The following is a 14,982-nucleotide window of genomic DNA, read 5'->3' on the forward strand; positions in this document are numbered from 1 at the left end:
TTGATATCACAAACATTTTTTGAAAAATGAACATTTTCTGAAATAATGAACAAATATCGAAGATTTTGTAAAAATTTTGAACATTTTTTTAAACATGAAATAATTTCTAGAACTGTGATATTTTCTAAATGAGAACATATTTTGAAATTGTGAACAAATTTTATAAATGAGATTTTCCGAAATTGTGAACGGATTTTGAAATGGTAATTGTTTTTGAAATTTCTATAGATTTTTTAAGAATGAACATTTTTTTTAAAATCTGAACAAATTTTTAAATGAAGAACAATATGAACTTAGTTTAAAAAAGATAAAATAACCTTCAAAAGGAAAAAAGAAAAAAGAAACAGAAAATGAAAAAAAAGAAAAGGAAACAAAAACAAAAAATGAAAGAAAACAGAAAAACCAGTAAAAGAAACAAAAAACCGGTTCAGGGAACCTTTCGGAAGGTTCCCAAAACCGGTTGGCTTTTTTTTTTTGAGACAAAACCGGTTGGCTAGTTGCAATTGTACGCGGCAAAACTGGGCCGGCCCATCACGTCGCTGCTCGGTCGCTCGCCTGTGCAAAGCGCCGGCAGTTTGACGCAAAGAGCGTCAAATAGGATATTCCGTTCGGCGACGCTCCCAATCGAACGGGCACCGAGGCCGGATGGGCTAGGCCCAGCAGGTTAGCAGGCTCGGCCTGGTTTGGATAGCCTGGTTAGGCTGTGTTCACACGGGCCGAGAGGGTCTAGGATTCGGCTTTGTGAATCCGACGGTGAGTCCAACTGGGGGACCCCGACCCGAGCCTCCGGGTTGTAAAAGGCCACGGCCTACGCTGGTTCGGTTCCTCGCGCAGCGCACTCGAGCGAGACTCGTCCAAGGGAGCTCCTAGTCAGCGCTGCAGGCGGCTGTTAACGAGCGGGCGCCTGCAGCATCACTGGCATGGGCCAGCCCACGAGCGCGTACTCGCTTGGGAAAACAAAACGGTCGCTCCTGCTTCAGTCGCTCATCGCTCGCTTTGCTGGATCGGCCACTCACTAGGAGCCCAGTTTTTTCCCCTTATTTTCCTATTTCTTACGAAATAAAAAGGTGAAATCAAAACTGGTTTACAGATTTAAAGAAAAGGCTTCACCCATTTGAAAAAAAAATCATCTCTTTAAAATAGGTTCATCGATTTTTCGAAAAAGTTTATCGATTTTCAAAAAAAGTTCACCAAATTTAAAAAAAGTTCATTGAATTTGAAAAAAAGTTCATCAGATTTGAAAAACGTTCATTGATTCCAAAAAAAGTTCGTCTATTTTGAACAATTTCATCAATTTAAAAAAAGTTCATTGATTTTGAAAAAATGTTCATGGAAATTGGCCAAAAAATTTCAACAAATTTGAAAAGGTTCAGCAAAATTCAAAAAAGTTCATGGATTTTTTAAAAAGTTCATCGATTTGAAAGTAGTTAATCGAATTCAAAAAAGTTCATCAATTTGAAAAAAAAAAGGCTCATGTATTTGCGTACAATTCATCGGGCAAGGGAAAAGAAGACAAAGAAAAATGAAAAAATGAAAAAAAAACAGAAATGGAAAATGGAACGAATAAATGACGTATAGGTTAGAATGTTAGCACAGCTGCCCTTGTTGGTGGGGTGGCTAGAACAGGCAACCTTCGATGGGGATTTCACAGGTTCGAATATGTCTCGTATCGCTCCCTTTTTTGCCTTTTAACAGAAAAGGTTGGAAAGCAAAATGGGCCGAGCCCAAGTAGTCGCGCCCTTCAGGCGCCCGTTTGCTCGCGGGCGCATAAGCGCCAAATAGGATCTGCCCTCGTCCAATCGCACCTCTCACGGCCGCAACACGGGGGAAGCCGGGAAGATGGAAGGGACGGCGGCGGCCACCGTGCCCTCGCTCCCGGACGACGTCGTCCGTGAGGTCCTCGTGCGCCTGGACAACGTCGTCGACCTCTTCCGTTGCACCGTGTTATACTCGGGGCCTCCTTCCTTCACCGCCTCCGCTGGCCGGACTCTACACGATCGTTCCTCTCCGGGCTCTTTGATATGTCCCCGGCGTATCTATAATTTATTAAGTATTAATGCCATGTTTGCAACAATTCTATATGATTTTGGTATGATTTGATTAGAACTAACCCGAACTGACGTTGTTTTCAGCAGAACTATTGTGGTGTTGTTTTTTGTACAAATAAAAATTCTCGGAACGAGCTGAAAATTAATGGAGAATTTTTCTGAAAAATATAAAAAATACGGGAAGAAAAAGATACGAAAGAATAGTCCTGGGCTAACCACAAGGGTGGAGGGCGCCCCCACCCCCCTAGGGCGCGCCCTTCGACCTTGTGATCGCCTCGTGAGGCCCCCTGACGTGAAACCGACGCCAACCCCTCCTATAAATCCTAAAAACCCTAAAACAGAAGAGAGATCGAGAGTTCCGCCGTCGTAAGCCTCTGCAGCCACGAAAAACCAATCTAAACCCTCTCTGGCACCATGCCGGAGGGGGCCATCATCACCGAAGGCCATGGAGGAGGATCCCAGAGGGGGCCATCGTCGCCATGGAGGCCTAGGACCAGAGGGGGAACCTCTCCCCATCTAGGGCGAGGCCCTGGAGGAGCAAGCACAAGGGAGAGAACCTCTCCCCCTCTCTCTCGGTGGAGTCGGAGTGCCATCGGGGGAACCATCACCGCGGTGATCGTCTTCATCAACATCACCATATTCATCACCATCCTCATCTCTTTTACGCGGTTCACTCTCCCGCACCCCGCTGTAATCACCTACTTGGACATGGTACTTTAAACCACATATTATGATTCAATGATGTGTTGACATCCTATGATGTTTTAAGTAGATTTCTTTTATCTTTTTGGGTTGATTGATGATATAGATTGGTTTGAGTTGTATGTATTATTTTGGTGTTGTCCTATGGTGCCTACCATGCCGCACACACGTGAAGGATTCCCGCTGTAGGGTGTTGCAATACGTTCATGATTCGCTTATAGTGGGTTGCTAGAGTGACAGAAGCTTAAACTCGAGTAACGGGGTTGTTGCGTATGAGATAAAGGGGAATTGATACTTTAATGCTATGGTTGGTTTTTACCTTAATGATCTTTAGTAGTTGCGGATGCTTGCTAGAGTTCCAAGAAGAGAAAGTATGTTAGCTTATGCCTCTCCCTCATATAAAATAGCAATAATGATTACCGATCTTGTTAACAATTGCCTAGGATAATTCTGCACACCGACCCATCATTATTCCACACTCGCTATCTATAATTTATAGTGATATATTCTAACTTTATACTAACAACACCTACTTTTATATATTAGTTCTTCGATATCATGCAAATCTATCTTCTTCATGCCCATAACGTAGTTTTATTTCTCGTTTTTAGTTGGAAGCAAACGTTTGGTGTACGTAGATTCGTATCAGCGACAGATAGGACTTGAGAGAATATTGATCTTACCTTTAGCTCCTTGTGGGTTCGACACTCCATACTTATCACTTCCACCTTTGAAAATTGCTACGATGATTCCCTGCACTTGGGGATTATCAAGCTCTTTTTTTGGCGCCGTTGCTGGGGAGCAATAGCGTGGGGTTGGTATTGTTGTGTATGCTTGTTTGCTTTCTTCACTAAGTAGATTTTGTTTTCCCTTTTATTTTCTTTAGTTGTGTGTGAATAACAAAAAAAATACAAAATGAAAATACCAAAAAAAAATTACTTGCCTCTTATGCCTAAAAACGTTTTTAAAAAGAGAAGTGATTGGAAGGTTGTGCATTGGAGAAGTGAGGGTCGACCTTCAACACTTGTGTTCATGCTCATGAAAACAATGTATAATTTTTCAGATTGCTACATAAGTATACTAAATATTCAGATTACTACAGACTGTCCTGTTTTTGACAGATTCTATTTTCTATGTGTTGTTCACTTATTTTGATGAATCTATGGGTTGTATCGGGGGGTATGAACCATGGTGAAGTTAGAATACAATAGATATAATAATAATATGAAATTGAAATGAGTTTACAACAGTGCCTAAAGGCGAGAAAAAACATATTTTACCTCGCCTTTCTAAAAAGGACACAAATCCTAACTAAACTTTAAAAAACACATAAAAACAGAGCTCTCCCAATGGCAAAGACTGAATCCACCGCGCCTCCATGGCCGTAAGGCCGCCCAAGACAAGGGAAATCGGCGGCGGCACCTACAAAAGGTAGATGAAACCTTATCATTGTGCGTCCGAGAGAACGTAGGGGTATGCCTTGTAGCTGTTTGTGATTTTTTTTCGCTCTTCTTGCTAAGCTTTGGATGAATCGTCATCTTGGTCACATTGTTTCATGGTAACAATGTCTTTTGCGGGTGAACGGTGGTTGTGTAACTAATTAAAAAAATAGCGGCTGTGTAAAATAATGCAATACAATGGTGTTCATATTATTCTTGACAACAAATTGGTTTCTGTAATTAAGTATACCGTGACAGCATATTGTTCTGAATATTGAATTGACCCAAGGCACTCACTTTTTCTGGAGTACCTATAAGGCACTCACGGCCTATCAGTAAACCTATATTACTGCGGTGGACGGACCCTTCTCCTACTACTCCATCTGGGGCCGCCGACTTGTCTGCGACTACAGTTGAACAGTTGACCGGTGACGAATTTGCTTGCTCCATCCTCACGAGCAGATTAACAACAAAGAAAATGCCCTGTGAAATTGGTCAAAGAGGACAAAGGAGACTGCTCACTGGTGGACCCCTTGTCCAATTAACCATATGTTAGTCAGCGCCATAACCTCTGTCATGTCATCCTGACAGGCGGGACTCAGCTGTTAAACCCGGTCAAAATGGTCAATATCTGATTTCGGACAAAACTTACCCGGTTTTCAGACTTGAAAGACCAAATATCTACCAAGCCGGCTGATCCGCGCACAGCCGGGACACCTAGGTGGGGACACATCCCAGCTTCGAACTGTAACACGCCACGGGCATGAATTCGACGGTGACTCCAATTAGGATCCGGACCTTGAGGCCCTTCAAAACCTTGGTTATCCTCCTCGTACGCGAGACACTCGCGGAGTCGCGTGGTACGGGAGAAGATGAAAGGGACAGCGGCGTTGGTGTCCGCGGCATCGCTCCCGGACGACACGGTCCGCGAGATCCTCGTGCACGTGGACGACGTGGCTGATCTCTTCCGTTGCGCCATGACGTGCAACCACTGGTGCCGCCTCGTACTTAAGGCCTCCTTTGTTCGCCGCAGCCGCTGGCCCGACCACGAGACGGCGTCGTTCCTCCCCGGTTTCTTCCTCTGGGAGAAAATCGTCATCAAGGACGACCCGACCTTTGTGACACGCTTCGTCCCCGCGCCGGGGTCGGTGTTTGGTTCTGACCGTTGCTCTCTAGAGTCATTTTTGCCGAGAGCAGCAACAAGTGGCACAGAAGGCCGTAAAAGAGGCCCGCTGCACAATGTTGTGCCCCTCGTCGTTCACCACGGCCTCCTCCTCGTACGCCTGGATACACCTACTAGCAAAGGCAAAGGTTGCTTGGCCTCATCTGTCCGCCTGGCCGTCTGCAATTTGCTTTCCGGCGCATGTGACAAGCTCCCTTCGTTAGATTTGTGTGGGCTACCGCCGTGGGCGTTGGCGGTAGGTACGTAAGTAGCCGTTAACGGATTGACGGCCGTCAGGCACACCTACCGCCGAAACCTGTGGCGGTAGGCTGTGCAACTCTACTACCTGAGGGTCTGGCGGTAGCAAAAGGGTCAGATTCCGAAATGTTTTCAAACTGGGGTCAAATCTCGATTTTGTTTCACAAAAGGGTCAAAACACGAAATTTAGCCCCGGGAGGAGAAGGTGGTGCTGCAACCATGGTAAAGATGCGGTGGACGGACCCTTCTCCTACTACTCCGTTCGGGGCCGCCGACTTGTCTGCGACTACGGTTAAACAGTTGACCGGTGACGAATTTGCTTGCTCCATCCTCACGAGCAGATTAACAGCAAAGAAAGTGCCCTGTGAAATTGGTCAAAGAGGACAAAGGAGACTGCTCACTGGTGGACCCCTTGTCCAATTAACCATACGTTAGTCAGCGCCATAACCTCTGTCATGTCATCTTGACAGGCGGGATTCAGCTGTTAAACCCGGTCAAAGTGGTCAATATCTGATTTCGGACAAAACTTACCCGGTTTTCAGACTTGAAAGACCAAATATCTACCAAGCCGGCTGATCCGCGCACAGCCGGGACACCTAGGTGGGGACACATCCCGGCTTCGAACTGTAACACGCCACGGACATAAATTAGACGGTGACTCCAATTAGGATCCGGACCTTGAGGCCCTTCAAAACCTTGGTTATCCTCCTCGTACGCGAGAGACTCGCGGAGTCGCGTGGTACGGGAGAAGATGAAAGGGACGGCGGCGTTGGTGTCCGCGGCATCGCTCCCGGACGACACGGTCCGCGAGATCCTCGTGCACGTGGACGACGTGGCTGATCTCTTCCGTTGCGCCATGACGTGCAACCACTGGTGCCGCCTCGTACTTAAGGCCTCCTTTGTTCGCCGCAGCCGCTGGCCCGACCACGAGACGGCGTCGTTCCTCTGGGAGAAAATCGTCATCAAGGACGACCCGACCTTTGTGACACGCTTCGTCCCCGCGCCGGGGTCGGTGTTTGGTTCTGACCGTCGCTCTCTAGAGTCATTTTTCCTGAGAGCAGCAACAAGTGGCACAGAAGGCCGTAAAAGAGGCCCGCTGCACAATGTTCGTACGCCTGGATACACCTACTAGCAAAGGCAAAGGTTGCTTGGCCTCATCTGTCCGCCTGGCCGTCTGGAATTTGCTTTCCGGCGCATGTGACAAGCTCCCTCTGTTAGAGTGTGATGGGGATTTCGATAAGAGTGGCTATGCCATCCTAACCGGCGCAGACTGTACGAGGAGTGGCGAGCAGCAACCCTCGGTGCCGTCCGGCTACTCGTCCTTCTTCAAAGTGCTCGTCGTTGGCACTGACAAGGATCACCGGCCGCACAACCTCCACAAGTTCACGTCCGGTAAGCTAAGATGGAGTTGGCCGAGTAAGCTAAGTTTTCCTGGCAAGGAGAGCGGTAGTTACTACTTGCCGCTTAGGCACCCCCGCGCCGTTGTATGGCGTGGCACGGCAAGCTGGCTCGCTCATTACTTCACAATGCATGACCCGGTCTTGCATACAATTGAAGTGGATGCCGGGACCTTCAAGACCTCCTTGACTAAGATTGATACCCCGGTCGATTTGATCATCAAAGCTCCAAAGTATAAACCTCACAATTACGACGAACCACAACATACTCTCCTTACCGTAGATGTTGACGGGCAACTCTCGTTTCTTCATGTGCAAAGGAGAGGCTCCCAACTGGAGAGATGGACGCGGCAAGAGGATGCCGCTCCTATAAGGTGGCTCCGCACTCGGGTTATTGAGCTAAACCCACCTAGCAAGACTTTTATGTTAACACTTTTGGAAGAGAAAGGTGGCATGTTGTTCGTCAAGGACAACTGCGGGAACGTGTACACTACAGATCTTGAGACAGGGGCGATGAAGAAATTTACCAACTTTGGCACAATCAAGCGCCGGCAGCTTGTCCCCCTCGAGATGGATTGGCCGGCATTCTTCATTTCTTGTCTTGGTGCACACGAACCTCACTCGAAGAAACCATTATCATAATTGCCTTTTCCTTTTCCCTAGTTGTAAGATACATGAGGTAAACCAATATATATATATATGATTTAGTGTGGGTGAACTCTCGCCTTTGTCGGTATTTTCATCATGTTGCATGTAACAGTGGATTGATTTTTTTGCAATATAATTGTGACGCCTCCGAAATTAATCGTGCACTAAATATCCATGCAACATGCACGATCAAAATCAGTTACTAAACATCCACGCATCATTTACTGCATTAATTTCTCATGGCAGATAGAGACATATGTACCATATCCATTAATCCATTGCCTCATCACACTAATACAAAATTCTTTTCTTCCACTTGCCAATCAAATGTACTCCAGTCCCCAAGTAATTATATGCCGAAATCTCGCAGGTTGATTTCCTACATTTTTTCAGTAGGGAGTCTTGGTGTAGACCTTGACATCCCTCCACCGCGACTCCATGTAGTGCGAGGGATCTGTCTGCGTGTACACCCCGAACTTGAAGTAGTGGAGGTCGCCGCCGTAGCCTGGGACGACCAGCCTCTTGTCGCCGTCGATGAACACGGTGAGGGCCGACGCTTGGACGTCATGGACCACGTTGAGCCTGAACCAGCGGTCGTAGATGTGGTCGTCGACCACCTTGGTCTCATCGTTGTAGTACACGAGCCGTCCGCCGTAGACGTGCAGCATCAGCGTCGTGTTGCGCGGCGGGCCTGGCGCGCCGAACACCTGCATCACGGACACTCCCGTGGTGCCGGCCCGCACGTAGCCGTACCCCTCGAACTGCCACACCCCGGAGCTGTACGTTACCTGCTCCACCCCGGAATGGGAAACCAAAAACGACATGTCAAACTAACAGAACTCGATGGCTAATCTGTCAGAAATCATAGTGAGAGGGAAGGGTTGGTTTAGAGAGATTGATGCGACCTACATTGAGGAGGATCTCGGAGCGCGGCTTGGTGGGGCTCCCGGCGCGGATGGGCTTGTCGTCGCAGTAGACCCAGAACCGCCGCACGCCATCGGCACGGAGCTCGTAGCGCTGCTCCTGCGGTAGGTCGTACGGCTTGTGGAGCTTGAACCGGTCCCCCGTGACCTCGACGGCGATGAAGCCGGCCGTCGGGTCGGCACCAGCTGCCGGGCTGCACGAGCGCCACAGCGTCGACAGCACGACCAAGACACTGATCCATGGCAGCAAGCGCTTGGTCATAATCAAGGGAATTACCGCTCCGATAGCAACACGTTCTGTTGGACTGCTTGGTTGTGGATGTATAGTGGCGCCGTATGCTTGATTTCTTTTCAGTGGTTGGCAGATAACCGAACGTTTATGCTATTCTGTTCGACATTTGACAGGATGCTTTATAAAAACCAGCGGAGCCTGCAGCGACGGATGCTGGCCGGCTCGTTCGTCGGTTCACGAGCCGCCTGCCATTGCTTTTTTTTTTCTGTACATCGTTTCATGTCGGTATCGATGCAGCATCAGCGGTCTTTTGTTGTTTTTGATGAAATGGCCGACGCTAGGCGCCGGTCGGCCCAGCATTCGGCCGGTCGAGCGTGCGCCACCCGATTTTGCCAAAGCCAACTTTGGATCCCGCAACCGCAGGTCGTCTTCCTCCCCCGACGTTTCGGATATGGCTACAGGGGGAATGCGCACCCACCACACGCCCTGCAAGAGTGTTAGACTTGTCGCTGCAGCTCCCCGCCGATATAGAACATATCCAGTGCAACGAGCCAACTCGTGCACCAGGAGCACCAGCTGCACATGAGTGGTCAGATTGGAAAGGAAGGGACAGGATCCATCTACAAGGAGTGCTGCTAGTACATTTATAAAACAGTCCTCGGAGTGTACTTAAATCGAACAAAATGACCTCCGAAACCCTGTTCGTCTCTTCCCTTTCGCCATCTCCTGTACCACTGAAACAGGGAGTCAGGCTGAGCTAGGGTTCGAAGAAAAACTGGGAGACCCGCCTCTCTCCCTCTCCTCTTCCGCGAGAACTCCCTCTCCGGCCCCCGGCATTGAAACAACAACGCCCAAGATCCAAATCATGTGGTCCAGCTAACGGGCCTGCCGGCTCATGATCTTTTAGAAGTAGAAAAAGGCCCTTTCGCCACTTCGGCCCGTGTCGGCTGTTTTTCCTTTTCTTTTGAGATCGGCTGGTTCTATACACTGATCACTGATGAATCATTCATGCAAGAATCATGTCACGGCACACACGAGCATACACTTGTAATGGCACGTCCAATCATTCAAATTAGTTTCCCCCGCAAATAAATAAATAAAATTGGTTTCTTTTTAGTTTCCCTTTTTTCAGCCACGGTCAAGGTTTTTAAGTCGCCGACTAATCGCCAAATCGTTGGAGCGAGGTTGGCTTGCACAGGCGACTTGGCTAGAGGAGCAAGTCGCGTGGCTGGTAGGCTAGTCGGGCGACTAGGACCTCGAAGCAGGGCGGCTTGATTCAGCAAGGCCAAGGGAGGAAAGACTGGGAAGTTGAGGAGGCCCGAGTCCAAGGCGGGGGAGGAGGAGACGAAGCTGGAGAGTGCGCCACCTGTACGAGGAGAAGCACGAACGAGGCGAAGGAGAAAGGCACATGGGAGAGTAGATGCACGGTCGAGATTAGAGCATATGGACGGGTTGGATTTTATTTGGAAGCTAGGGTTACATGATGGGCCTATTGGGCCAGCTCTCTGCCACAAAACAGAGGAGGAGCAAGACGCGTGCTCCCATCCCACATCAGAATCGCCGCCTTCTCCGAGCTGAAGTACACTAGTAGAAAAGGGGGCTTTGGTCCAGGCCAGGTAAGCCCATTAGTCCCGATTCAGTTCAGAACCGGGACCAATGGGTGCATTTATCCCGGTTCGTGCGGCTAAGGCATTAGTCCCGGTTCACCTGGGCCCTTTAGTCCCGGTTCGTGGCACCAACCAGGACTAATGGGCTTTGAGGCATTAGTACCGGTTCATGGCACGAACCGGTACTAAAGGTCCCATTTTCAAACTCTCCCCCCTCCCCCCCTGTGGATCGCCTTTTCAGTTTTAGAAAAAACAAAAGAAAATGATGGAAATGTCAAAAAATAAAATAAAATAAGTTTCCCATGTGATATGTGGTCTAGTTGTTGGGAAAATTTACAAATATGAATTTCGACTTTATGTACAAAATCTCTCCGGAATTTGTAAAATGGGCATAATTTTTGCATACGAACTCGGATTAAAAAGTTTTTTATATGAAAAATCATCTACTCGAAAAGTTACACCCGATGGAGACCGCCTATGGCTTGTTTGCAAATTTGTAGAATCCTCAAATTCCAAAAGGAAAAAAAAGTTATGCTCAAATTTCAGTTTTTTTAAATTTTCATTAAATCTGGTCAAACTACTTATTCAAGAAGTATTAGTGTTACTAAATAATTATTCAAGAATATTAGTGTTATTAAATAATTATTTCAGTTTTTTTGAATTTTGGTCAAATCTGGTCAAACTATGGTCAAACTGTGGTCAAACTATGGTCAAACTACTTATTCAAGAAGTATTAGTGTTACTAAATAATTATTCAAAAATATTAGTGTTATTAAATAATTATTTCAGTTTTTTTGAATTTTGGTCAAATCTGGTCAAACTATGGTCAAACTGTGGTCAAACAATGATCAAACTACTTATTCAAGAAATATTAGTGTTACTAAAAAATTATTGTTTTTTAGAACAATAGTTTCAAACTCAAACAGTGAAATGTGTGACTTCATGCTCAAGCTAAACTCCTGAGGGTTAATAGGATTGACATCTTACTATTGTCAGGAAAACAACGAGTGCAGACTTGGAAACGAGGGAGAATAGAACCCGGAAGTTAAGCGTGCTCAGGCTGGGGGAGTGGGAGGATGGGTGACCGTCTGGGAAGTTAGATGATTTGAAATGATGAGGGATGATTAGAGATTAAATTGAGCAGTGATGAGGGATGATTAGAGATTAAAGGTTAAAATAATTCAGAAATTTGAAAATAAAAAAAATTCAAAAAAACATCAGAAACTTTCCTTTAGTACCGGTTGGTGTTACCAACCGGGACTAAAGGTGGACCGGCCACGTGGAGGGCCTTTAGTCCCGGTTCTGGTTTGAACCGGGACTAAAGGGTCAGGGCATTAGTACCGACCCTTTAGTCCCGGTTCTTGAACCGGGACTACAGACTCTTTTTCTACTAGTGGTATCCTCCAAGCAGCTGCCTTCCCCCTCCTCCGCCTGCAACAACACCTATTCCCTTCCCTCCTCCTCTTAACACCTGGGGCGACTTGGGACGATTAATCACGACGAGTCGCAGACTAATCGCAGCGAGCCACTAGTCGGAGGCATGGCGACTCGACTTGGCTAGGCGACTCAAAAACCTTGGCCACGGTATAATTTTGTTTACAGATAATACAACCACTATAGGACAGAAACTTTTGGTCTATATTATTATATGCATCCTATATGGAAAAGAAATGTAGTAATTAAATAAAAGGTTAAAAATTTCTGAAAACCTTCCATTGTATTAGTAAAAACATTTCACAAAAAAGAAAATTCTTGTTGACTTCTTTTCAGAAAAGACCAAAAATATCAGTCAAACATGTGTCCTATAATAAATAATTTTTTTGCCCCGAAGTCAACGCTGGTATTTTTGTCTTCTTATTAAAAAAAATTCCATATGAGGTGTATATCGAAGAACGATTCCGAGTACCTACTGCGCCGTCTCCATTCGACGCCTGTCACCGAGTATCCTTATTTGAAACTCGGTAATGCTTTTGCCGAGTGTTGCGCTCGGCAAAGGCCACTTTAAACTCAGCAAAGCCTTGGCCGAGTGTTTTGGGAACTCAATTGGCTGCCACAATTTAACGTGGCCACATCAGGCGGAAACGAAAGCATCATGCTAAGTCTGAATCACTGCATTGCATTCACCACCGAATTCAGAGAAGCAAGTTCACAATTCAGAAAAGAAGCTCTACTAGAGAATCGACACGAACGAACAAAGGGATCGATGTAACAAACTAATCGTAGATTTGAAGCTTGTGGTACTCGTCGCCGGCGATGGCCTGGGTCATGATGGCCTCGGGGTTGACCACGCCGTCGTTCTGCAGGAAGATCTTGAGCACGTTCTTGGAGAAGCCGCTGACCATGGCGGCGCCGGGCTGGGTGGACGTGACGGGCGTCGACTTGGAGTCGCGCAGGTTCCAGAACACCACCTGGGGCACGGCGTCGCCGTAGCCGGCGTCCCTGAACTTGCGGCAGATGGCGGCGTAGTCCGTGTCCCACGACCCCTCGCCGTAGGGCATGCCGTTGTAGACGCCCCGCCCGCACGCCTCGCCGAACTCCATGTCGCTGTAGACGAAGACGGTGCGGACCATCTTCTCCGGCGGCAGCTGGGCCTCCCTGGCCGTGGCGAGGATGCGGTCGAACACGCCCTGGAAGTTGGTGCTCCCGTGCCACTCGAGCTTGGCGACGAACCGCATCTTGTCGCGCAGCGTCTCGCCCTTGATCACGTGGATGGAGGGCCTGGTGTGGAACGTGATCACCTTGCCCGCCCACGGCTCCTCGCTGAGCTCCGAGGTGAGCACGCCCAGCGCGATGGCCACCTCCATGGGGGTGCCCTCCATGCTCCCGGACACGTCGCAGATGGAGATGCAGTTGCGGAGGGAGCCCTTGGCGCGGAGGTCGTCCACCATGCGGCGCCACTGCAGCTCCGCCACCTCGTCCTCCTCGCCGCGGTAGGCGGCCGCGGCGATCTCGTGCGGCAGCACCGCGCCCGCCGCGATCTTGGCCTTGCCGGCCTCCACGTCCTCGAGGTACTTGGCGAAGCGCTCCTCGTCGTGCTTCTGGAAGAGGGCCTTGTAGCGGCGCATGGCCACCGAGGCGACGCGGGCGTAGGGCAGCTCGTCCCACCGCTGCGCGCACATGTAGACCTCCGGGAGCTCCAGGGCCTTGCGGATCGGCACGAGCACCTCGCGGCGGAGGCGGCGGAGGACGCGGTAGCTGTAGTGCTCGTCCGAGAGCTCGGCGTACTCGGGGTCGGAGTCGCGCGGGAAGAGGCGGCAGGCGATGGCCTCGCAGAGCAGCGTGGCGCGGTCGAAGGAGGAGCCCGGCGTGGGGCACCACTTGGCGGCCAGCCCGATCTTCCTCTTCTTGCCGCCGAGGGCCATCTGCTTCATGTCGGAGGAGAGCAGGGCGGCGAAGAAGTCGGCCACGGCGTCGAACAGGAAGCGGTAGGCGCGGTCGCCGTAGTAGGTCTCGAGCGACTGCACGGCGAGCTTGGCCATGGTCCGGACCTTCTTCGGCACGCCCCGCTTGGAGGCCTTCTTCTGATCGACCTCCATGGCCTCGGTCTTCTGCTCCGCCACGGCCGCCGCCTCCGTGACGACGGACCTGGTAGCGGCCTCGCGGGCGCGCTTGCGGCCGGCGAGCCTGACGCGGAGGCCGACCCGCTGCTCGGCGAGCTGCTTGCCCTCCCTGCGCGCCTTGTCGGCGGCGGTGCCCTCCTTGGCGAGCCTGCGCACGTCCTGGCCGCGGACGAGGCGGAAGAGCAGCTCGGGGAAGTCCTTGAGATACCCAAACTCGGCGAGCGCGGCGACGTTGCAGGCGAGCGTGCGCGGGTGGTGGTCGTGCAGCCAGAGCGCGGCGGCATAGAAGCCCTCCCGGTCCGACTTGCCGGTGCCGCGCACGCCGCGGAGGTTGCAGGCGAGCCTGAGCGCCGTGAGCGGGTCGCGGGCCCAGGCGGCGGCGAGGAGATCGCGCACGCGCGCGGCGGGCGTGGACGGGACCACGTGGAAGAAGAAGTCGACGCAAGGGTCGCCCGAGTTGGCGTACGTGGCGTTGCAGTTCTCCGTGCGCGCCCGCCGCGGGGCCAGCGCCGCCTTGGCCTCGGCGGCGGAGGGCGCGTTGAAGGCCGCGTCGAGGAGGTCGAGGAACGGGTGCGACTCCGGGGCGTCGTCGGCGGCGTTGGGCGAGGGGCGCGCCGCGCGGACCAGCGGCGGGCCCAGGAGGAGGCGCGGCGCGGCTGCGGCGGCGGCGGTGCCCGTCTCCGTCGCCATGGATACTGGGTGGGTGCTAGGGTTTGGAGGTCGGGGATTCGACGGGGACGTCGGGTTTGGTTTTCGCGGCGGTGGAAGACACGATTCGAGGCTGAGAGATTTGGTATTAATAACAGGGAGGGTTAAGTCGGTATCTCTCGGCTTTGGTCGGTCGGCGCCGGATGGAGTCACGGCCCAGTCCACGTGGCATTAGGAAAAAGAAAAGAAAACTGTTAAAAATAATTCTGTAATTAGGGGAAAATCTCCCCTTGCCCAAACCATCGTTGCGGTCTGTCCCGCAACCGACGTCTCCGTTCAATCTCCTGGAACCGACGCC

The 14,982-nt window shown here is 50.2% G+C and overlaps 2 protein-coding genes across 2 annotated transcripts; both read right to left on the reverse strand.

Moving 5' to 3' along the window:
* Positions 1 to 8,043: 8,043 nt before the first annotated feature.
* Positions 8,044 to 8,839, reverse strand: LOC125520380 (citrate-binding protein-like). The gene is made up of 2 exons (XM_048685303.1): positions 8,564 to 8,839; positions 8,044 to 8,442 (listed from the first exon to the last, which is right to left on the reverse strand). The coding sequence occupies exons 1-2, from the start codon at positions 8,837 to 8,839 to the stop codon at positions 8,044 to 8,046; spliced, it is 675 nt and encodes a 224-aa protein (XP_048541260.1).
* A 3,783-nt stretch (positions 8,840 to 12,622) lies between these two features.
* On the reverse strand, positions 12,623 to 14,726 carry LOC125524291. Its single transcript, XM_048689370.1, has one exon. It carries the CDS (start codon positions 14,664 to 14,666, stop codon positions 12,630 to 12,632), a length of 2,037 nt encoding a protein of 678 aa, XP_048545327.1. The 5' UTR covers positions 14,667 to 14,726; the 3' UTR covers positions 12,623 to 12,629.
* Positions 14,727 to 14,982: the final 256 nt, after the last annotated feature.

This window comes from Triticum urartu, chromosome 7 (assembly GCF_003073215.2).
Source record: "Triticum urartu cultivar G1812 chromosome 7, Tu2.1, whole genome shotgun sequence".
Classification (NCBI taxonomy): Eukaryota; Viridiplantae; Streptophyta; class Magnoliopsida; order Poales; family Poaceae; genus Triticum; species Triticum urartu.